Source organism: Canis lupus, chromosome 25, assembly GCF_003254725.2.
Source record: "Canis lupus dingo isolate Sandy chromosome 25, ASM325472v2, whole genome shotgun sequence".
In the NCBI taxonomy this organism is placed as follows: domain Eukaryota; kingdom Metazoa; phylum Chordata; class Mammalia; order Carnivora; family Canidae; genus Canis; species Canis lupus.
In genome coordinates, this window is record NC_064267.1 from 32,016,656 (window position 1) to 32,039,241 (window position 22,586).

The 22,586-nt window shown below is 42.2% G+C and overlaps 2 protein-coding genes and 1 pseudogene across 9 annotated transcripts in view; 2 read left to right on the forward strand and 1 right to left on the reverse strand.

Annotated features, from left to right (window-relative positions):
- CDCA2 (cell division cycle associated 2) overlaps window positions 1-21,417 on the reverse strand; it is a 53,773-nt gene extending 32,356 nt beyond the window's left edge. For 2 of the 8 annotated variants that reach the window (XM_025463065.3, XM_025463057.3), the window contains exons 1-7: window positions 21,134-21,417; window positions 19,941-20,007; window positions 19,672-19,851; window positions 18,197-18,351; window positions 5,834-5,984; window positions 3,919-4,115; window positions 2,012-2,096 (exon numbers count right to left, since the gene is read on the reverse strand). In XM_025463065.3, the coding sequence (XP_025318850.1) occupies window positions 2,012-2,096; window positions 3,919-4,115; window positions 5,834-5,984; window positions 18,197-18,351; window positions 19,672-19,851; window positions 19,941-20,007 (835 nt within the window). In that variant the 5' untranslated portion in view covers window positions 21,134-21,417. Of the gene's footprint in view, window positions 1-2,011; window positions 2,097-3,918; window positions 4,116-5,833; window positions 5,985-7,148; window positions 7,245-18,196; window positions 18,352-19,671; window positions 19,852-19,940; window positions 20,008-20,424; window positions 20,544-20,750; window positions 20,895-21,133 lie in introns of those variants that run through there. The other 6 variants (XM_025463061.3, XM_025463062.3, XM_025463058.3 and 3 more) reach the window with 6 other exon arrangements.
- Window positions 12,125-12,603, forward strand: LOC112670164 (60S ribosomal protein L27a-like; annotated as a pseudogene).
- The window catches only part of KCTD9 (potassium channel tetramerization domain containing 9), a 38,234-nt gene continuing 37,060 nt past the window's right edge, over window positions 21,413-22,586 (forward strand). The window contains exon 1 of the mRNA XM_025463069.3: window positions 21,413-21,647. Coding sequence (XP_025318854.1) covers window positions 21,600-21,647 — 48 coding nt within the window. The 5' untranslated portion in view covers window positions 21,413-21,599. The remainder of the gene's footprint in view (window positions 21,648-22,586) is intronic.

Here is a 22,586-nt window from a genome sequence, read left to right on the forward strand (position 1 = left end):
TAAAAAAAAAAAAGGGAAGGGAAGGAGGATTAGAGGATTAGAAGCCCGAGAGAAAAGAGGAGGTACAAAAATGAGGTGATCAAGGAACAGAAGGGACAGCCAGGCAGCACTGAGGTTCCCTGGGGAGACAAAACATGCGGTGAGGCTATCAGCACACACAAGACTCTGCACAGACATATGTGGGGCGGGAACAGAGCAGATACACAGGTCTCTGGGTCGGAGTTCCAGCTAGGTGGGTGAAACAGACGAAGTGGAGTAGGCAAGGACACCGTGGAGCTATCCTGCGGGTTCTCCTCTGCAAGCCCTCCTCCAAGTGTCGTCTATCCTCCTTTACAAAATCTTTTCACCCTTCCGAAAGGTGGACTATTTGGGGCAGAATTAATTCTGGGGTGCCACTAAAAAACCAGTTTAGCACATGGAGTGCTAAACTGGTGCTGACCAGACTCCTTTAATCAAAGCTCTTCTTTCCTGTCATACAGTATTTCTGCTTAGAGCCTAGTGAGGTGTTAAAATGGGATATGTTGGCTCTTGTGATGTTCCCACTTGAAAAAGATTGTAGAGGGAGGTGTCTTATTTAGTGACAGGTTTTTAATGACCACACCTCATACATTCTATAACTACTATCAAAGAATCTGTCATTTAAGACGAAGTCCCACAGGAGGAAAGCAAGAGAATTGTTAAGAAATGATGAAGGTAAGACTATTTTATTTTATCTGGGTAACCAGTTTATAAACCTGGCTCTGTGACCCATCCATTTTATGATTCAAATTAAGTCGGAGCAGGCATACATTACAAGATGCTAAAGGAAGTTCTTTTTCAGGTTGAAGGTAAATGACAGCAGAGGGAAACTCAAATCTTCACCAAGGAATGAAGAGCATCAGAAATGGTGTCTATCTGGGTAATCATAAAAGATTCTGCTCCCAATACACGTGACTGTGTCAAGGAAAAACACTGTGGGACTTAAAATGAATAGAAAAGTAATGTAGAGTATATCTATACTGTAAATGACCATAAAAAACGTGGCTGGGTGGATGGGATATAGGAACTTTACAAACTGTCCAGATCTATTTCCCCTAACAACTCTTTTTTGGGTTCCAGGACTCAATTCCAACATGGGGGGAAGGGATTTTCTAACACACAATACCACCAAGGCATTCTTATCTTAGACCAGCAGGGTATCCAAGAATTCAACCCAATTCTGACACTACCCAGAGATAGCATCAGGTTCCACAGGTTAAGGGCTCAATCCTAGAAGAGTGTCCCCTACCTCCAATTTAAGATGCCAGCCCCAAGTGCCAGGCTGTCACCTGTGCTTCTGACTGACATGCTACAGACTAGAGTTCCAACAACCTCCTCCTTAGACTTCAGATGTCAGTCACAAATCCAGATTGTTACCTATACTTCTGACAGAATGGCTATCAATCAAGAGGTTCTCAGGACCTCCTCCTTAATGTTCTTTTAACTTTTCCAGAGCAGCATACAGAATTCAGGGAACTACTGTTTGCCAGTTTACTAAAGGAAAGATAAGGGTTACAAATCAACAGGTAGATGAAGAGAACAAGGGAGAAGTCTATATATATCTGTAAGTCTTACTTTAAAGATAAAGACACAGGTGGGTTGAAAGTAAACCTAATACCTTAACTGGTGACTTTCACTCAATACAAGCATATTGATTCAGGGAAAGTTATAAACGCTAGTCCCTTTCCACACTTAAAAACAAAATAAAACAAGAAAACAAAACAAAAAATAAAACGCATGTGTTTTCTCTTACAAAATACACTTGTGCGTTCAGACATCCTGTTTTTTACAACAGATTCTATCAACTTGGAAATATTTCACTTTCTTATCAGTGGCAGTCAAAGTAAAAAAAAAAAAGTTATTCTCTAACAGGAATTCTGAAACATTCCAACTAGACCAAGAGCTCCTAAAATATAGGGCATGGATTCAGTTTCCCCAAAGTTTAGCACATAGATCAACTGGCACAAGTACTAAGGAAAGATTAAATACTTACCATTTGAAGCCTCTGTGAGCTCTAGAAGTGAAACAGACTCTTCAACTAAATATCCGGACTGTGTTAAGCCAGATTCAAAAGATTTCTTGAGGGAAGAATTAAAGAAATGTTAAATCTTACTACTTACAGGAGTATGGAGATCTTTGTAAGCATTAGAGATTATCTGGAAATCTGATGTCAAATCATGACCTAGCTGATTATTATGAAAGTCCACAGCAATTGAACTAAAAACACAGTATTCACTGTAACTGCAGCCTAAACATCCTATCAAACAAATTTCAGCTTTTCTTTTTTAAAGATTTTTATTTATTTATTCACGAGAGACACAGAGAGAGGCAGAGACATAGACAGAGGGAAAAGCAGACTCCATGCAGGAAGCCCAATGTGGAATTCGATCCCAGAACTCCGGGATCACGCCCTGAGCCAAAGGCAGATGCTCAACCGCTGAGCCATCCAGGCATCCCCAGATTTCAGCTCCTTAAGAAAAGTTTATAGGACACACTTTTGTTGCCTTACTGTCTGAAGTCCAGAAAACTATATTGATGGATTTTAAAGAGGAAAAATCACAAAAATAATGAAAAATGAGGGCACCCGGGTGGTATAGTCAGTTAAGCATCCAACTCTTGGTTTCGGCTCAGGTCAGATCTCAGGGTCATGAGATCGAGCCCCATGCTGAGCTCCCCGCTCACTGTGGAGCCTGCTTGAGATACTCTCTCCTTCTCCCTCTGCCCATGAATGGGAAGGATTCATGCTCTCCCCTGCCCCCTTCTTAAAATAAATAAATACATCTTTAAAAAAATAATGAAAAAACGTTCATTATTAATCAAGGTATCGATAGCTAGGATAGAAAAACTATTAATGGCTAGGATAGAAAACACATTCATAATAACGTGGACACCATTTTCAAATCGTAATATATGTCCAAACTGATGAGAGTTCTGATGAGAAACTATTGGTTTTGCTGGATGATTTCATAACAACTAGAAAAAAACAGAGGGAGCAGAGATTATAAGTGACTCCCAAGTGAAACCTATTAGACCCTGAGAAATCTTTAATGACTATCAAACATTTATTATATTAGTCCAATAAGATCAACAGGATATGTACTGAATCTTTGTGACAGAGAAGCTACAGAAAATAGTTTCAGATCTGCTGGTGTCAGGTGTCCCCTCTCACTAAAGATACGGGAATCTGCTGGGTCATATCAGAACTAAAGCAAGGAAAGCCAGTGATGAGAACTAGCTTCCCATTCACATGTGATGAGAAGGTCAGGGATCCTCAATAGTAGTATTTAATTATGTTGTTTATCGTCTTTTGATAATCTTGACAGGCTTTAAGTAGGGAACAAAAATCCCTACTGCCACTTGAAAGAAGTGAACAGAACAAAGGAGGAATGGCTAAACAGCACCCTGCTTCCCAGCCAGTACTGAACCACTTAGGGGCAGAAAAGGTCAAAGTGTAAGACCCCCAGACCTGAGCTGCACAGCCCATATAGAGTCTTCAACTCATCTGCCAGTTAAGTGTAAATAACCGCTCCTGTGTCTGCCTCCTCCAGCTGGCTAAAATTTGCTCAAGGGCTGGACCATGATTTTCTGTTGTACCATCAGTATCTAGAACAATACCTCACAGGCAGAAGACCAGAGAGCTTAGTAGTTTCATAAAGTGTTTTTCATAACGAAAAGCAACATACTAATCAAAATCGTCAAATAATCAATAAGCTAACCAACAACAACAGATTTTTATCTGACAAGAAATACACACGCACATACATACACAGTATAACTTAAAACTCTGCTGTAATATCTAAGTACCAGGTACCATAACTGAAAAAAAGTTTCTGACAGTCTTAAAACTGTCTAGCCAGAAACCAAAGCTTCATTTTCCTAGGATTCTGGTCAGTGAATTACCTCAGAAAAATCTGCAAAAGCAGAATCAACAGCACACATTTTGCCTGCATTGGAAGTGGCACTACTGAATATCTGCAGATGAACCGCATCACTTAGATCTTCATCAACGTTACTCTGAGAGCATATCCTTCGACGTTTGGATGATAAGTTTGCACGGAATGCAGACTCTTGACATTCACCAAGACTTTCCTTTTTGGCTATATATACGAAACAAAATAAAAACATAATGCAGGCAGGCATAAATGTTCACTTTTAAACGTTACAAATAATCTTAGTGAAATGTAATGCTTGAGTCTAAACGCTTTATCAATTAAAAGTACATTTTTCTCTTCAGAAGAAATCTAACTGAAAGGCAAGAGAGCAACACTACTAAAAAGGTAAACATTAAATTTTTTTTCTAGACTTTAAAAATGTACAAAGATATGCTAATATGCATTTCCATTTCTGATAGAGTATCTCACTCTATTTTAAAATTTACAATGAGGCCTTTTCTCTTGAACTTTTTAAAGATTTATCTGAGGGAGGGAGAGAGAAGGAGAGGGAGAGGGGGAGAGGGAGGGAGGGAGGGAGAGAGGGTGAGAGAGAGAGAGAGAGAGAGAGAGAGTGTGTGTGTGTGTGCACATGAGTGGGTGGAGGGGAAGAGGGAGCAGGCTCTCCACAGAGAAGAAGTCTGAGATGGGACTGGATCCCAGGACCTCAGGATCATGATCTGAGCCGAAGGCAGACACTTAACCAACTGAGCCACCCAGGAGCCCCTCTTTTGAACATTTTAACGGATGTAGTTATGTTCTAATACTGGTTCTGCTTTGACTGTGTATGATTTTCTGAAATATACAGCCAAAATGCACCTCAGTTCCTCTTAGCTACAAAAAGTGAATGTAGTCACCTGCAGAACTATAGCAATCAGGTCAGTAAATTATTTTAAAATGCAGGTCAAAAGTGAAAGATAGGTAAGTTACAAACTACAAACAAGTACGCTGGAGTGGGTCACGGGCCAGAGGAGGAGATGAACTGGACTTGTCTTGAATAATGGTGTGCACACTGAACAAGAGGAGGTGTTGAAATGCACCTGAAGATGGTTCAAGAAACCAAAACAAAATCATTTGAAACCTCAGTGTGCAAAGCACCAGAGGAATGATTATGATGATTATGGTGAGGTCAAGATTTTGTCTAATTCTGGTTTTTCAAATGCTTTAGGATTGGAAAATCAAAAGTGACAGGACAAAATAACCAAATGAATTACAATCTAAAAGTTATGGTAGAGAATAGGACAGGCTGTTAAGATGTCGGATTAGATATATCTGCTTATAACATCACAGTTGGGTGTATGGTATTCATAGAAATGCTTGCCAAACTTAATAATAAACCTCTAAAAATCAAGGTTTGAATGCTCCAATTTGCCACATGTCCTTATTCTAAATTTTTTTTTTAATATTTTATTTATTTATGATAGGCACACAGTGAGAGAGAGAGAGAGAGAGGCAGAGACACAGGCAGAAGGAGAAGCAGGCTCCATGCACCGGAAGCCCGAAGTGGGATTCGATCCCGGGTCTCCAGGATCGCGCCCTGGGCCAAAGGCAGGCGCCAAACCGCTGCGCCACCCGGGGATCCCCACATGTCCTTATTCTAAAGATGAAACAGTCAACCAGCTCTGACATGTTAACACTTAAAACTCAACTGTGGCCATGTGGAAATGCAGGCTTGGGACTGTTTGATATCAGGTTTTTTTCTAGACAAACCAGAAATCCAAATTTTTGTGTGAAATTTTCCAAATTTTAAATGTTAGGCTCCATTTAAAAATACAGCTCTGCTCAGAAAAGACTGTCTTCACACTGTGGAACTAAATTTTTTTATCCCGCACAGGCTTCTCTGAATAAATACAGTAGTCCAAACTGACTGCATGGTTTCTACTCACTCGAGCCTGTTGTCTTGAACTCTCCTTCTGCCTCTGAGAATCCAGGGGGGTCGGTCATGTTTTCATTCTCCTTTATGCAGTGGAAAGCTGACTGGAAGGCAGACATTTGCTCCCTTAAGGAATTAACATTCCGATATAGTACAGGACTGCCCTGTTAAAATACAGAGACATGCAATGTATTATAAATGAAATTGAACACAATTTCTCTACTCTAGGCCTATAACCACTGCATCCAGGACTAAATACATAAGGGCTTTTTGAAGATCAGAGGTGATAAATGAGTGTAGCAGAGCCTCTTCTCCTTTGAATCACGTATTTTCAGTTTGAGTATTTTGGATGCTGCCATCATCCTCGTTTCTTCCTCTACATCTTCCTCAGTTTTGAACCCAAGCACAGAGAACAGCTGCGTGGTACGTCTAGATGTGTAGCTACAGGCGGGCTCAATACTGTTATTAGTCAGGCCACACACATGACAGAAGTCTGGAGTAGGTGGGGAAGAACTTTAAGAAAGCACTCATGCAAAACACATCCCCAATTGTTGTTCGGGGACTAAATACCTCTAAAAGGATTCCTTCTGGGGAGTTTAAGGCCTCTCTTTTAGAGTCCTTAACTCAGAGTCCATAGCCTGAGGCAGCCTCAGCAAATCAAATTGGAAAGGAAAGTTTAGCACAAAAATGCTTGAGAAGCCAATCAAAGCAATTATATGGAGAACACAGGAAATAACCAAATCCTGGAGAGGAGGCAAGAAAGGACGGATGGAAGAACCTGCCACTTTGCAAAGTTCACCAGAGTTGCTAAAAAGAATCCATTGAAAATTATCTGCATGACACACGTAGGTCTCAACATACCTAGTATCACACCAAGCTGGTGTGACAGCTCATTCCCATCCATACACACCCTCTCCCCGGTAGGCCGGGATGAGACACAGATGTTCCATAGTAGCCCAGATATCCAGCTTCACACTCAACCTCTCCCTAGCTAAATTTTCCTGATTTCATGAGACCTTACTTCCTTAGAGCTAAAAGCTGGCCATTCGCTAAAACTACAAAGCCAAAGTTAGATGGTCTGCACAAGAGTGCTCTGGAAACTCTAATGGGATTTCAACCAAGGCGTCATCAAGCAAAACTGACACTGGCAGGGATAGAAGTGCCAGAAACATGCAAGTAACATACAATTTATTAAATTCATAAATTATTAAATTCTCCATCCAGGTGCTTTTTTCCCCCCTTTATTATTTAGACTAATGTATTTCCACTAATTTGGAGCTTGTAACAATTTAAGAAGTACACTATGCAAAAGTAAAGTAAAAAATTACCTCCCTTTACAACATCATATGGAGGAAAATCAGTTAAAAGCTTGAAGCCATGTTTGATGGTGGATCTGCTCACACATTTGATTCTATTCCCAGTTAAATACATTCACAAAGCAAACTGTTACATAATAACAGGATATTTTAAATCCAAATATGGTTGATGATGTAAACCTTTATGACATAACACTTAACATTCATAAAAAGTTGGTGGCCAACTTTTATCTATGAGATATGGAGAAAAGAAATGGACTATCCCAAAGTCATACCATTTACCACTAACAATGGTACTCCTATTTAAACATGGTAGGGGGGTAGGTTTAATGTCCTAGGAATTTAAAGTACTTTGAAATGTTGCCTAAAACAAATGAAAGGTTCCCCAGTTAGAATCGTTTTCCCCTATTTCCTGATGGAGAATAGGAATATTACAAGGGAAACGAGACATTCAAAATGCACTGCTTTATTCTTTTGTCAGGAATTCTCTTGGTCAGTCAACAACATTCCTCCTGTGTACCAGATAACTGTCCCAAGGGCTAAGGACACAGGGGATTACATTCTAGAATTACATTCTAGACTGAAATTCTGAAAACCATATTAATATACTTACAGGTACAATAAGTGCTATTGAGAAGATAAAAAAAGGAATGTGATGCAATACGGTAAAGAGCTGCTTTTGCTTTAGTCAAAACAGCATTCTATCTAAAGCAATAGCAGAGATGAAACCAAAACAAGGAGAAAGTGGTGGTGGAGCAAAGATGTTGGGGGAGAAAGGCATTCTGCAATACAAGGCTGAATAAGAACAAAAGCTTAAGAAGGAAACAGGACACAACAGGAAAAAAACCAACCATGCCCAGAAAATGGAAGGAGACGGGGACTTGAAGCTAATGGTGGGCAGGGCTCACATCAGGAAGGGCGATGAAAGCTTTAAAGAAGGGGTCTGGGTTTAATTCAAGGCATAACAGAAAGCCACTGAAGGTTTTAAGCAGCAGAATGAATGATCTGATTCAGTCTATCTCTGACCATTCTGTGGGATGCTGGGTGGATTAGGGAAGGAGGCAAGTAAGGGGACCAGTTAGGAAGGAGCAGGTGGTAATCTAGGCAGGAATCACATTAGGGTCATAGCAGTGGTGCTGTGGGACATGTAGAATTATAGAAAGGTTTCTGAGAGGTATCTGGAAGGTAGTGATGTGCTGGATGTGGAACAAAGGAACCAAAGAAGATCAATAGGTAGTTGTCCTGAACAACTGGATGATGACGACATGTACTACAAGAGCAAAGTGGGCTGGAGGATCTGATGGGGAGGAGAAGTCTACAACTTGGCTGTGGCCCAAGTGAAGATGTTGAACAGGCAACTGTATACCTAAATCTGGAGTTCTAGGAAGCTCTGGGCCAAAGTTAAGACATTTGGGAATTCAGTCTACAGCTGATGCTGGAAGCTGTGGGAAGGGATCGGGTCCTTAAGGAAAGCAAAGAGAAGGGGACAGAGGGGAGCCTTGGGGGCACGCACTCAAGCATTTTTGAGGAAAAACTAGAAGAGGAAAATCAGGTCAGGATGGAATCCCAGAAACCAAGGAAGAAAGCGTTTCAAGGAGGGAGGTGTCAAACACATCAAAACCTGAAGAAAGGCTGAGGAAGATGTAAACTTAGATTTAATCTTTGTCTTGGCAAGGTGTAGGACATTTGGGACCAACAGTGACAAGAGTCTTCTTGATTGGAGTGGTAGAAACCAAAGCCCAATTGGAGTAGCTAGAGGTAGCAGAGAGGATGAAAGAAAGGAAGTGAAGCAAGACAGAACAAATGCTCACAGCACTCTGCCATGATGAAGAGGCACAGAAATGGGATGCCATGGAGATCTAGAAAGAGTTAAAGAGAGATATGAAAATCTGTTTGTACTAGTGGAAAATCACCCAAAAGAAAAGGATAACATAATTGCAGAAGAAAAATAAGCTCAGAATGACCTATGTGGTCATAGTAATATAAACACTTGAATACTTATATAACTCAACTACTAGAAAGTGTAGAGGATGGGAAGAACATTTGTGTACGTATGATAAAAAACAGAACGAAGAAAGAAGGCTTATTCTCCATCATCCACAGTGGGAAGACAAGTTAATGCCTTTACACTGAAAGATTAAGTAGTAGCAATTAGGCAAAAAATAAAAGGCATCCAGATCAGAAACAAACAGGAAAAACTGTCGCTATTTGCAGATGGCATATTAAATATGGGAAACTAAAGACTCCACCAAAAAACTGTTAGAATAAATGACTTCAGTAAAGTTGCAGGATACAAAACTAACAAACATCTGTTGTGTTTCTAGCTGGTAATAATGAACTAATAGAAACTGAAATTAAGAAAACAATTGCATCAAAAGAATTAAAACAGCTAGAAATAAATTTAACCAAGGAAGTAAAAGAACTGTACATGGAAAATCATAAGAAACTGATGAAAGAAATTGAAGACATAAACATACAGAAAACGATTCTGTGCTCATAGACTGGAAGAATTTCATTAAAATACTGTACTACCCAAAGCAGTCTACAGATTCAATGCAATCACTATCAAAATTCCAATGGCATTTACCAACACACATAACAAATGATCCTAAAATTTGTATGGGATCGTCATAAAAGATCATGAATAGCCAAAGCAATCTTGAGAAGTTCTAGAGAACAAGAGCTGGAAGCATCATGTTCCCTAATTTTAAACTATATTACAAAGCAATAGTCATCAAAACAGTATGATATTGGCATAGAAATGGACACACAGATAAATGGAAGAGAACAGACAGTCCAGAAATAAATCCACACATGAATGGTCAATCAACTAACCGAAGACTAAAGAGCCAAGAAAATCCAATAGGGAAAGAACAGTCCATGGGGAAAACTGGATAGCCATATGCATAACAATGAAACTAAACCACTACCTTACACGATACACAAAAAACTCAAATGTTTGAAAGACTTGAAAGATATGAAACCATAACAATCCTTAAACAGGTAGTGAGCTCCTCTTTTTTTTTTTTTTAAGATTTTATTTATTTTTTTATTCATGAGAGACACACAGAGAGAGAGAGAGGCAGAGAGAGAAGCAGGCTCCATGCAGGGAGCCTGACGTGGGACTCGATCCCGGGTCTCCAGGATCACGCCCTGGGCAGGCACTAAACCGCTGAGCCACCCAGGTTGCCCAGGTAGTGAGCAATTAACATCAATCTTACCAAGGAGTTTTTGGATTTGACACCAAAAGCACAAGCAACAAGTGAAAATAAATAACTGCTATTTCCTACAGTAAACTAAAAAGCTTCTGTATAGCAAGGGACACCATCAACGAAACAAGAAAACAACCTACTGGATAGGAGAAAATATGTGCAAATCACATTCTGATAAAGGGATGATATAAAAAAATAAAGAATTCATATAACTCAATGACAAAAAAGCAAGCAATCTATTTTAAAAATGAGATCTGAATCGACATTTTTCCAAAGACGACACAGATGGCCAACAGACATGTGAAAAGATGCTCAACATCACTCATTATCAGGGAAATGCAAAACAAAACCCAATGAGATACTATCTCACACTTGTCAGAATGGCTGTTATCAAAAAAATAAGCCATAAGAAGTGTTGGCAAGGGTATGAAGAAAAGGGAACCCTCATGCACTGTTGGTAGGAATGTGAATTGGCACACCCACAATGAAAAACAGTACGGAGATTCCTCAAAAAATTCAAAGTAAAACTACCGTATGATCCAGCACTTCTACTTCTGAGTATTTACGCAATGAAAATGAAAACCCTAAACATACCCCCATGTTCACTGCATCATTATTTGCAATAGCCCAGATAGGAAAAAACCTAAGTAGGAGCTACAGAAGTTAAGGACCTGAGGCTGCTGGGATGGTGGATGATCATCCATGTCCTTACTGAGATATTTAAGAATGAAGGCAAGGGTAGTAGGGGAAAGATGGAGAGCCAATGTCCTTCAATTTTTCTCTAAAATGTTTTCTTTCTGAAACAGAAGGTGTAGGGGTGCCTAGGTGGCTCAGTTGGTTAAGCATCTGCCTTCAGCTTAGGCCATGATCCCAGAGTCCTGGGATTGATCCTGGGATCAAGGCCAACATTGCTGAACAGGGAGTCTCCTTCTCCATCTCCCACCGCTTGGTGTCTCTCGCTCTTTCTTTCATAAACAATATCTTTAAAATAAATAAAAAAAATAAAAACAGAAGGAAGAGAATTTAAGAATTATTTAAGCATAAAGGCCCTTACACTTTACAAAAAGAAAGAAAAGTCTTAACAGTATATTCACAAAAAGATTTCAGTAAATTAGAACAGGTAATATTATTTATGCAATCAATAAATTTCTTGGGCAAGGAACGAACAGATACAGTGAGAACTGAAAGAGTAGAACCACTAAGGGTATTTACTCTGGAGGCAAATCTCCAAAGGTCAAAGGATAGCACTAATTATCCAGAATAACTGCTCAAGTAAAAAGCACTTACTTTTAACGATGCTAGATACTAGAGCTATATATTCAAGAATTCTTTTAATACATAGAATCATATGACATGGGTGTGGGGTGTTTTCATAAATATACACACACACACACACACACTTAAAAAAGAAAATCAGTGCTCGATTCGGCAGCACATACACTAAAAAAAGAAAAAAATCAACAGCAGATATGGCATGTCAACAAACAAAAATGGACTTAGGTCAGAGAAAGCTGAAACCAACAGGGACTCTCTAGGGCCCCCTTACAACAGGAGCAAGCCAAGCTGCTGCAGACCCTCAGAAAGGTTCAGGTATCTAAAGTATCAGATATTTCTGAAAATCAGTGTAAAGGACAGGACTCAAAACAGGAACACTGAAACTCTATCATTAGCACTTGAACCCACAGACCTCTCCATAAATAAGAAAGGACCTTTATATTTTGAAGAAAACACAGAGACTTAAGATTCCATGAGATTGAGAACTCCACAAACATCCTTTTTCCTCTGGGCCGCCAACATGCCATCCAGACTGAGGAAGACCCAGAAACTTTGGGGCCACGTGAGCCATGGCCACGGACGGCCGCGTCGGCAAGCACCGGAAGCACCCAGGAGGCCAGGGTAATACTGGTGGCATGCATCATTACAGGATCAACTTTGACAAATATCACCCAGGTTACTTTGGAAAAGTCGGTATGAGACATTACCACTTAAAGAGGAACCAGAGCTTCTGCCCAACTGCCAACCTTTATAAACTGTGGACCTTAGTCAGTGAGCAGACATGGGTAAATGCCGCCAAAAACAAGACTGGAGCTGCTCCTATTATCGATGTGGTGCGACTGGGCACAAAGTTTTGGGAAAGGGAAAGCTCCCCAAACAGCCTGTCATCGTAAAGGCCAAATTCTTCAGTAGAAGAGCTGAGGAGAAGATAAAGGGTGTGGGGGGTGCCTGCGTTCTAGTAGCTTGTTGAAGCAGCCATGTAGGGGGAGGTTCATTACATGCTAATAAGTGCTTTTCAAAAAAAAAAAAAAAAAAAGAGAGAGAGAGAGAGAGAGAACTCCACAAACAGCTAAGGATAGGAGGGTCTGCACTGACAGAGCCTGTTCAAGTCTTCTCAATGAACAGATAGGCTTCTGGTCATTTTTGACACTTGACTTCCAGAGTCCTAGGGCTCAGGTTTATATCTGCAGAATTCCTTTCAGAGAAAAACAGACCTGCCAAAAGAAAATAGCCACAGGATTCTGATACTTGGGAGTTCTTCCAATGAAAAGTGGCCACATCTACATAAATATCCACCAGCGAACAAAACCAGACCATGCACATTGAGCTCCCAGTCAAGTTTTTAAAGTGTCTCGCTTTAAAAAATGACGAGTATCAAGGATCTCCAGACATCAAAAGATTTCAGCATGAGACAGAGCCTGAACTAATCAGGTAGGAAAATGGAACCTGAAGGCAAAGAGATCCTGCAACAGGAGGAAATATACATCCATAAAAATATCACGTCCCCAAGAGCCCACAATATTCTTTAATACCAAGAAAAGAGCTTCACAAATGAAAAAGCAGGCCATTCAAGAAATAGGGAGTCAAAATATGTCTTGAATGAATAGGATTCTTCAATTCTAGAAGCTAAAATACAATGGAGCAATGCCTTCAAAATTTTGATGGAGAATATGTGCAACCTAGATTTCTATACCAAGACAAGCCATAATCCAAATGTGCTAGTAGAATAAACTTCATCAGATATACAGAGGTTCCAGAAAAATGAGATAGTAAACCAAAGAGAGAGAGAGAGAGAGAGAGAGAGAGAGAGATGAGGTCAGGGAGACAGAATATCGAAACAGAAGAAGAAAAAGGAATCACTAAGGATGGTGAAAGCAAGTCACAAAATGACAGCTATCCAGCAGACCCAGATGACAACCAAGCCAAGGAAGATAGAGAACATCCAGGAAAAAGAAAAGAACCCAAAGGCTCTTAAGGTTTGCAGATCTGTCAACGTTTGAGGATGAGATTATGCAATAACTTAAGAGACTAAACCAAAAAATAACAAGTCATTAACTAGAGTAAAAACAAAAGTTGTGGAAGAAAACAAATGGGACCATGGTATACTACACAGCTTATGAAAAGTATCTACATGGTTGAGTAACACACAAAGTCCTAATATAAACAAAAATTGTTTTTTGCTTAAATTGTACCTAGTCTCATCAGACAACCAAAAGAAATATAAGGCATTTGCATCGGCAAAGACTAAGTCAAGCTCTCCACTCCTTGCAGATGACATGATACTCTGTGGAAAACCAAAAGACTCCACCCCTAAATTGCTAGAACTCATACAGGAATTCAGCAAAGTGGCAAGATATAAAAATAATGCACAGGAATCAGTTGCATTTCTATATATTAATGATGAGATGGAAGAAAGAGAAATTAAGGAGTCCATCACACTTACAATTCCACCAAAAACCATAAGATATCTAGGAATAAGCCTAACCAAAGAGGCCAAGGATCTACTCAGAAAAGTATAGAATGCCCATGAAAGAACCTGAGGAAGACACAAAGAAAGGGGAAAATGTTCCATGCTCACAGATTGGAGAACAAATATTGTTAAAATATTTGCTACCTAGAGTAATCTATACATTCAGTGCCCTATCAAAATACCATTTACATTTTTCACAGAGCTGGAACAAATAATCCTAAAATCTGTATGGAACCAGAAAACCCCGAATAGCCAAAGCAACATTGAAAAAGAAAACCAAAGCTGGTGGCATCACAATTCTGGACTGCAAGCTTTATTATAAAGCTGTAATTATCAAAACACTTTGGTATTGGCACAAAAGCAAACACATAGATCAATGGAACAGAATAGAGAACCCAGAAATGTACCTTCAACTCTCTGGTTAACTAATCTTCAACAAAGCAGAAAGGAATATCCAATGGAAAACAGTCTCTTTAACAAACTGGTGCTGGGGAAACTGGACAGCCACATGCAAAAGAATGAAATGACCATATTCTTACACCATGCACAAAACACTCAAAATGGTTGAAAGACCTAACGTGGGACAAAAATTAATCAAAATCCTAGAGGAGAACACAGGGAGCAACCTCTGTGACCTCAGCTGCTGCAACTTCTTGCTAGACATGTCTACAAAGGCAAAAATGAACTATTGGGACTTCATCAAGATAAAGTTTTTGCATAGCAAAAGAAACAATTGACAAAACTGAAAGACAACTAACAGAATGGGAGAAGATATCTGCAAATGTCTTATAAAGTAAAGTTAACAACCAAAAAAACAAATAACCCAACCAAGAAATAGGCAGAAGATATGAACAGACACTTCTCCAAAGCAGACATACAAATGGCCACAGACACATGAAAAAATGCTCACTCAGAATCAGGGAAATACATATCAAAACCACGAGATACCACCTGACACTGGTCAGAATGGCTAAAATCAACAGATACAGAGAAAGGGGAACACTCTTATGCTGTTGGTGGCAATGCAAGTTGGTACAGACACCCTGGAAAACAGAATAGAGATTCCTCAAAAAGTTGAAAATAGAGTTACTCTACGACCCAGCAATTGCACTACTATGTATTTACCCCAAAGATATAAATGTAGTGATCAAAAGGGGCACCTGCAGCTGAATGTTCATAGCAGCAACGTCCACAATAGCCAAACTATGGAAAGAGCCCAGATGTTCATCGACAGATGAATGGATAAATATGTGGTTTACTACTCACCACTACACACACAATGAACTACTACTTAGCCATCAAAGAATGAAATCTTGCCATTTGCAACAATGTGGATGGAACTAGAGGGTGTTACTCTAAGCAAAATAACTCAATTATTATACGATTTCACTCATATGTGGAATTTAAGAAACAATGCAGAGAATCATAAAGAAAGAGGGGAGAAAATAAAGCAAGCTGAAATCAGAGGGAGACAAACCATAAGAGACTCTTAATCATAGGAAATTGAGGGTCGCTGGAGGAGGGGGAGTGGGGTACTGGGTGATGGACATTAAGGAGGGCATGGGATGTGATGAGCACTGGGTGTTATATAAGACTGATATATCACTGACCTCTACCTCTGAGACTAATATAATAATACACTATACGTTAATCGAATTTAGATAAAAAAAAGAAAAAATTGTAATTGTATTGGAATGATGAGGACAGGGATTGTGTTAGGATAACTATAGCTAAGAGGTATAAGAGAGCAAAATCCTTACTTTTCACAGAAATAATTACAATGACAGTAAATCTAAAGCATACCATGTTCCAAGCACAGGTCTAAGTACTTCACCTCTACTAAACTTCACCTCTACTAATTTAATCATCCTCTTTAAAAATCTTGCTATTATCATCACCTCCATTTTATATGAGAGAAAACTGAAACAAATTAAGTAACTTGAAGCACTTCGCTGGCTCAGTCTATAGAGCACCACCCAACTCTTGATCTCAGGGTTATAAGGTGGAGCCCCACAATGGGTATAAAGATTACTTTAAAAATAAAATTTTTATAAAATTAAATAATTTATTTTAATAAATAAAATAAAAAGAAATTAACTTTCCAAAGGCACAATTAATTAATAATAAAGCCAGGATCAAACCTCAACAAATGGTTCCACAGTTCATGTTCGTATCTACCCAAGAGCAGTTCCTAGGAAGTCTTTACACTCTTAAAAATTAAGAGATCAGGGATCCCTGGGTGGCGCAGCGGTTTGGTGCCTGCCTTTGGCCCGGGGCGTGATCCTGGAGACCCGGGATCGAATCCCACGTCGGGCTCCCGGTGCATGGAGCCTGCTTCTCCCTCTGCCTATGTCTCTGCCTCTCTCTCTCTCTCTCTCTGTGTGACTATCATAAGTAAATAAAAAATTAAAAAAAAAAATAAAAAAATTAAGAGATCACCAAAGGATCTCTTAGTTCATGTGCATTATAGCTATTGAAAGTATTTATTAGCCTTTTCAGAATTGTGGCTATTCTTCCTTTAATGAAACACAAAATTCAATGAAATTTCCTAAAGGTTAGTTGCAACATCAAATATGAAATCCTATGAACTTTTTGTATTGTTATGTTAAAATCCGTGAGACTCTTGCAATTTGAGGGTATTTTGTGCATGCACTAGTCATTAGGAAAATATTGGTTCACTTCGTTATGCAAATCTTCCAAATGTTGACACCTGTTATTACATAACAAAAAATCACATTCATTAATATGGCCACTGATCTTATTAGAAAAGTCTAGCTACTGGGAAGTTCTCAAGCTCATGGTGCTGTAGAGAAGTTTTCCAAAGTTCTGATTTCCTCCTGAAAACTCAAGCTTTTTCATTAATAATAAATATTTCAGTTTTTCCTTTAAAGGGCAGGTTCACTGTTCATTTTTGAGAAAACGTTCACAATCCCAGGTCTAACCATGATGTCAGTCATTCAAGTAAAAATGCCATTCTATGAAAAAAAACACAGGCAGAGTTCAGCTCACAGCTCAAAATAATCATACACACGATTTTTTTCAAAACATCCATCATACTTCTTACGTACTTTGGAAGTGCCTGATGCAGAATTCCCATTGCATCACACATAATACTCAAGGGTGGAGAATTAATAAAATTTACAGTTTTCACTGCATCCCCAAGGATATTAAGTGAACCTGGCATTATCATTTCCTGTGAAGGCTTAGCAGTGTGGAGTAAACTGACAGCATGGTGCCATGAGTTTGACCGACTGTTGCTTCTGCACTGTGAGTAAAAACATCAACATAGTGGAAAAAGGCAAATAGCTCAGTGCTTTTACAAAAACCCTGTTTAACCTCTTAGATCTCTTGAATGGACTCAGGGATCCCCAAGGATGGGCAGATAATCTCTGAGAACCACCGTACCACGCAGCGTTGTGCATAGTGTCTAAAACTGAAATATATAGAAGTGGCAATGTAAGTACATTTTAAAATAGGAAGGCCAATACCAAAAGAGACAATAAGTGGTTGTCCTTCAAGAAGGGGAAGCATTAACTGTGTCTTTCATAGTAACCCTTATACACTATTTGACTTTTTAGGAACATGTGTTATTCTGAAAAAAAATCCACAAAAAACATCTACATCCTTTCTCATCAGCAGACAAGTACTTTTTTCCTTTTTGAAAGTCTATCCCAAATGTTTTGTCCTGGGAGATTTCTTACCCCTACATGCCAATATGTTACAGTCAAAAAAAATTAAGACACTTACAGGTATTAAAAGAAAAAGACTGAAAAACACTGCTTCGCTTCATTAGAGAGAAAAACATTAAATGGCCAAAAAAACCCCAAAAACCAAAAACCAAAAAGCCCTGCAAAATAAAATAGCTCCTCTAGAAAACTATTTCTATCCAGGATTTCCTAATTCTTAACATGGCCATATTCAACCTCACCATAAACGCTAACTCAACACTCTCTGTAAGACAGAGAAAATATTTCTCCAGATCCAAAAGGGATGAGATGCACAAGAAGGTGGAAACACCTTAAGAAAGCTTTGTAACAAAATGAAACATTCTCCCTCCAAGAATTCATGACTGAACTTAGAAGAGTATTAGAAGAGTATCTTACCAGAAAAGGGGAATTCTGTGTCAAAGGGGATTTCTCTGCATTCTTTAAACTCCGCTGCTGAGCAATGAAACGGATAAGATGGTTTGTCTCAGGGGAGCCCCGGGCACCAATTGTAGAGCGTCGTCTGGATTTTTTAAGGTAGGATGATGACTTTCCTATAACGAAAATTCTCATTTAAATTGGAACAAAACAAGGCAATCATCAGTAATCATGTACTGAATTTTCTGTAACATACCAGCCAAAGAGAGAACATGATAAACACCTATTACAGAAATCTAAATAGAGAATTACAGGCAATATTATTTACAAACAAGAAATTGAATAGGGCTGTCAATTGATTTATTCCACACTTCTGAAAGTGTCTAGCACAAAGCATTGATCAGATAGTTGTGGAATGAACATGTGAATACATTTTAATAGTTCTCATCTTTGTTTCATATGTCCTGCTCACAGGGATGGGTAACGGCTTGCTCTGGACCAAGAACTTCTCTTTTTTCTGAATTAGTTCATCTTATCCCCAAGAACTGAGAGGAAAACTCGCACTTAGGCACATGTACCCTCATGTTCTCAATTCTTCAAGGTAATTTGTTTCTCTGAGATAGCAATCTACCTTCTGCACACTACACTGAATTCTGGCCATATGCTGATGAGCACAAAATAATTCCAAGTTTTTTTTGTTTTGTTTTGTTTTGTTTTAAGATTTTATTTTTTTATTTGTGAGACAGAGAGGCAGAGGGAAAAGTAGGCTCTATGCAGGAAGCCCGATCCTGAACCTTTGGAATCATGCCCTGAGCCAAAGGCAGATGGCTCAACTGCTGAGCCACCCAGGCTTCCCTTGTTTGTTTGTTTTTAAGGCTTATGAATAATGTTCTTGACAAGGGAACACAGAATGGCATGTCACTGTGGTGTTGTCCAAATCATGCATTATCTAATCTAGGGTCCTCTAACTTTCCAGCCTTCTATCAGCCTCCATTTCTTAAGGCTGTTCTCCAATTTAATTCCATTTCCACGTTTGTTTCATCTCTAGCTAAATCAGACGTCACGGGTGAATTTCACCTCTACTCCTTGAAGATGAGCCCCAGTGAATTTTCTGTTCGTGATTTTCAGAGAGGCATACCCCAATCTTTCTTAACTGCTCTTCTCCTTTCCCTTATTTTTGTCATTTGTAAGTATAAAATTTATCACTAGAGTATACAGAGTCCTAATCCCAAGTGTGAGGTCAAAAAGTGACTCGCGTATGGATTCTTTTCCAGTCTGGGAAACTGAGCACACTTCTCAACCTTATCGCTCTGAGTGCCCTTGGGGACCTGGTATTCTGCTATATGTTAGGTGCACTGCACATGTTCACAGAAATCTCCCTAATCAAACGTTTGCAGCGTCAAAGTAATGAGATAGAGCAGATGAACAAAACTGAGCTATATTAAAGTCATTTTTGAAGCTTAAAAGCACCGCAACAGAATGACAACCTGTCTTACCTGAAGAGTTCTTTACAAAGCTTTCAGGCGTAATTCCCAATTGCTCTACTGTTACCGTGGAAAAGTCCAAAGGAGTCTTGAAAGTATCTGCTGTGCAATCACTAGGAAACACATCAGGTGTATGCTTCTGAGGAGTTACAAGACTCCCACTCCCCAAAATGATAGAGGTATCTTCTGCAACTGACAACATACGGTGAGGGCTAAACATCATTAGGAAAACAAACGCCTAATCCTTACATTTCACAAGGAGGCAAGAGATCACTACATACCAGCATCACGAATAGCAGCCTCCTCGGTCTCAAGAGGCTCACTACTGTCCTTTGAGTTGGTATCCATCTGAAAAAAAAAAAAAAAAGAAAGAAAGAAATAACCCCATTCCGACATTAACGTGATTCGATCAAGACTAAATCCTAACACAACCTATATAGGCATGAGAAGAGACGTCGAGAGGGTGTCTTGAGAACTTAAAAAAAAAAAAAGAGAGAGAGAGAGAGAGAAATGGAGGAAACTGCTGTTGGGGATCAAACAAAGCAGACCCCACACTAGAAGTCATGGCTTTTCAGCCTTGGCGAGCATCTGCATCGACTAGGGATTCTGTTAAAGGCCCAGCTTTGCGGATTCCCACGGAGTAGGTCTGGCCGGGCTCCAGGCGATGTGCACTTTAGAAAGCACGCGGGGGACCGGGCTCAGGCCGCAAGAGGAGCCGAGTGAGGAAGACCACGCTCCGGAGAAACGCCCTCCGGGCCGCCCTACCTCTCACTCCCGCAGCCCGGCCCTGCTCCCACCGGGCTTATCCGCAACGCTCCACCGCAGGCTGAGTGTCGAGCAGCCGCTGACGGGTCGCTCGAGAAGGCGACTCCCGGACGCCAGAGGCTGCCTCGTCAGGCCCGGGGAACCCCGACCCCCCGACCCCCGCCGCCCGCTCCCGACCTTCGCCTTCGCCGCCGCCGCCTTCGCCGCCCGCCGCCTGATTCAAATCGCCAGCCCCGCCCCCTGGCCCCGGCGTTGCCCCCACGGATCTCTACGCCGCCTCTGTTCACACGTGTCCACGCGCACCCCGCACTCTCCCGGGCCTCTACCTCGTCGCCCCGGCACCCGGAGGGGCTTCGTGAGCTCCAGAGAGGCCCCCGCTAGCGGGGGGTCGCACCGACCGCAGAGCCGCGACTGCTCCCCCGCACCCGGGGGACTACTTCCCGTGAGAGTCTCGCGGAGGCACCCTTCGGTTAGGCCTTTAGCCCCGCCCCCCCCGCTTTTCAATTGGACGCTGCGAACTTCGAAAAGAATCATTGGGCCAATCCTGGCAGAACGACGGGCGGGCTCTTGCCCAATCAGCCAGTCCCGACGGCAGCCGTTTCGTCCGCGGTTCCCGAGAGTGGGCAGCGGCCACCGCGACTCGTGTGCGTCCCCGCCCGCGCTCCACCTCTTTCCCCCCAGCCCCGCCCCCTATGCAGATGAGCGCTACCTGGCGTTGGGTTTGCGCGTGCTCAGTAACGCCTCGAGGCGCCGCTCGGCTGCAGGTTGTGCTGATTGGCTGATAACCCTTCCCGTCTGCGAGGCAGCAACCTCTCTTCCCTCCCTCCACCTGGGCTGGGTTAGGATGAGCCCACCCAATGCAGGGCGGTGATTGGCTGAGTCCTGGCCGGAGCTGCCGCTTGATTGGTGGAGCTTAGAGTCAGTCCGGGAGAGGTGGGGGAAGGGTCCCAGGCTGGCTGAGCAGCCCAGGGGCGGGGTGGGAAGGAGGACCGGCCGAACCAGGGGTGTGGGACCGGGAGTGCGTGCTAGTGTGTCTCCCTAAGAGAAGGAAGGTGGCGAAGGGAGGAGAGTCCGCGTGGGTGGAGGGAGGGGAAGGGCGGGAGAAGAAGAAGGTGGGAGGAGAGCCAGGTGGGAGGGTGGCGGCGACTCACTCAGGACCCAGTGGGGGCAGCGCGATGAGGCGGGTGACCCTGTTCCTAAACGGCAGCCCCAAGAATGGAAAGGTAAGGGGGTCGGGAGGAGGCGGGCCGCCAGCCCCGGGAGAGGGCGGCGCAGCCCGGGCGGGCCGGCGGGGCAGAGGCTGAAGTTGGGGAGAGGGGCTGGGCGGTGGGCGTGCGCCGCGGCGGGGGGCGCCCGCGACGGGAGCGGCGGGTCCGCGCGGCCTCCTCCCCGCCCGCGGGGCTGCCGGCCCCAGCCCGCCCCTCGGCGCCCCCGCCGCCGCCCCCGCCGCCCCCGGGGCCGCGGCGGGTCAGCTCGTGCCGAGCGGCTCCCACGTCCAGGTGCGCGTCCTGCAGCGCGGGGGCGGGGGCGGGCCGCCGCCCCCCTTGGCGCCTCGCCCCCGGCGACCCCCGGCGACCCCGCCGCCCCCGCCCGCCCCCGGCTCCAGGAGGGCGCCCGCTCGCTGCCACCTTCGTGCTGAGTAATGCTCTGCTCCAGAAAGTGAGAGGTGAGCGACCGAGGCAGACGCGGAAGGTAGAAGGAGGAGGCTTTATTTGGGGGGGGGGGGGGGCACGGTATTCTTCTACCCTAGGTGCAATAGCAGAATGAGGATGAGGGACGTTTCCTTGACGGTGTTCCCACCTCCGTCCTCTGGGCGCCCTCAGCCCCGCCGCCGCCAAACTTAACGTGCTCACTTTTCTATTTCGCCTCGTTTTTTTTTTTTTTTTTTTTTTTAGTTCTCTAGGGATTGTCACAGTAGAAGTAGACCAGAAGTGGGTTGATTGGACACGACTCGTTGCTGTGTTAGGCCTTTGTTGAGGGTGTGGTACCAAATATTTGCCCGCCCCCCCCTCCAAGGCTGAAGCCAGCCAAAACGAATCCTGTTCCTTCTCGAGTCTCTTGCCCCACCCATGAAAGTTCGGCTCCCTTTGGAAAATTTGACTGTCCAAAGCAGACGTTTATGATGTGGCTAAATGACATCTACAAAGGACTGTGCCTTACAG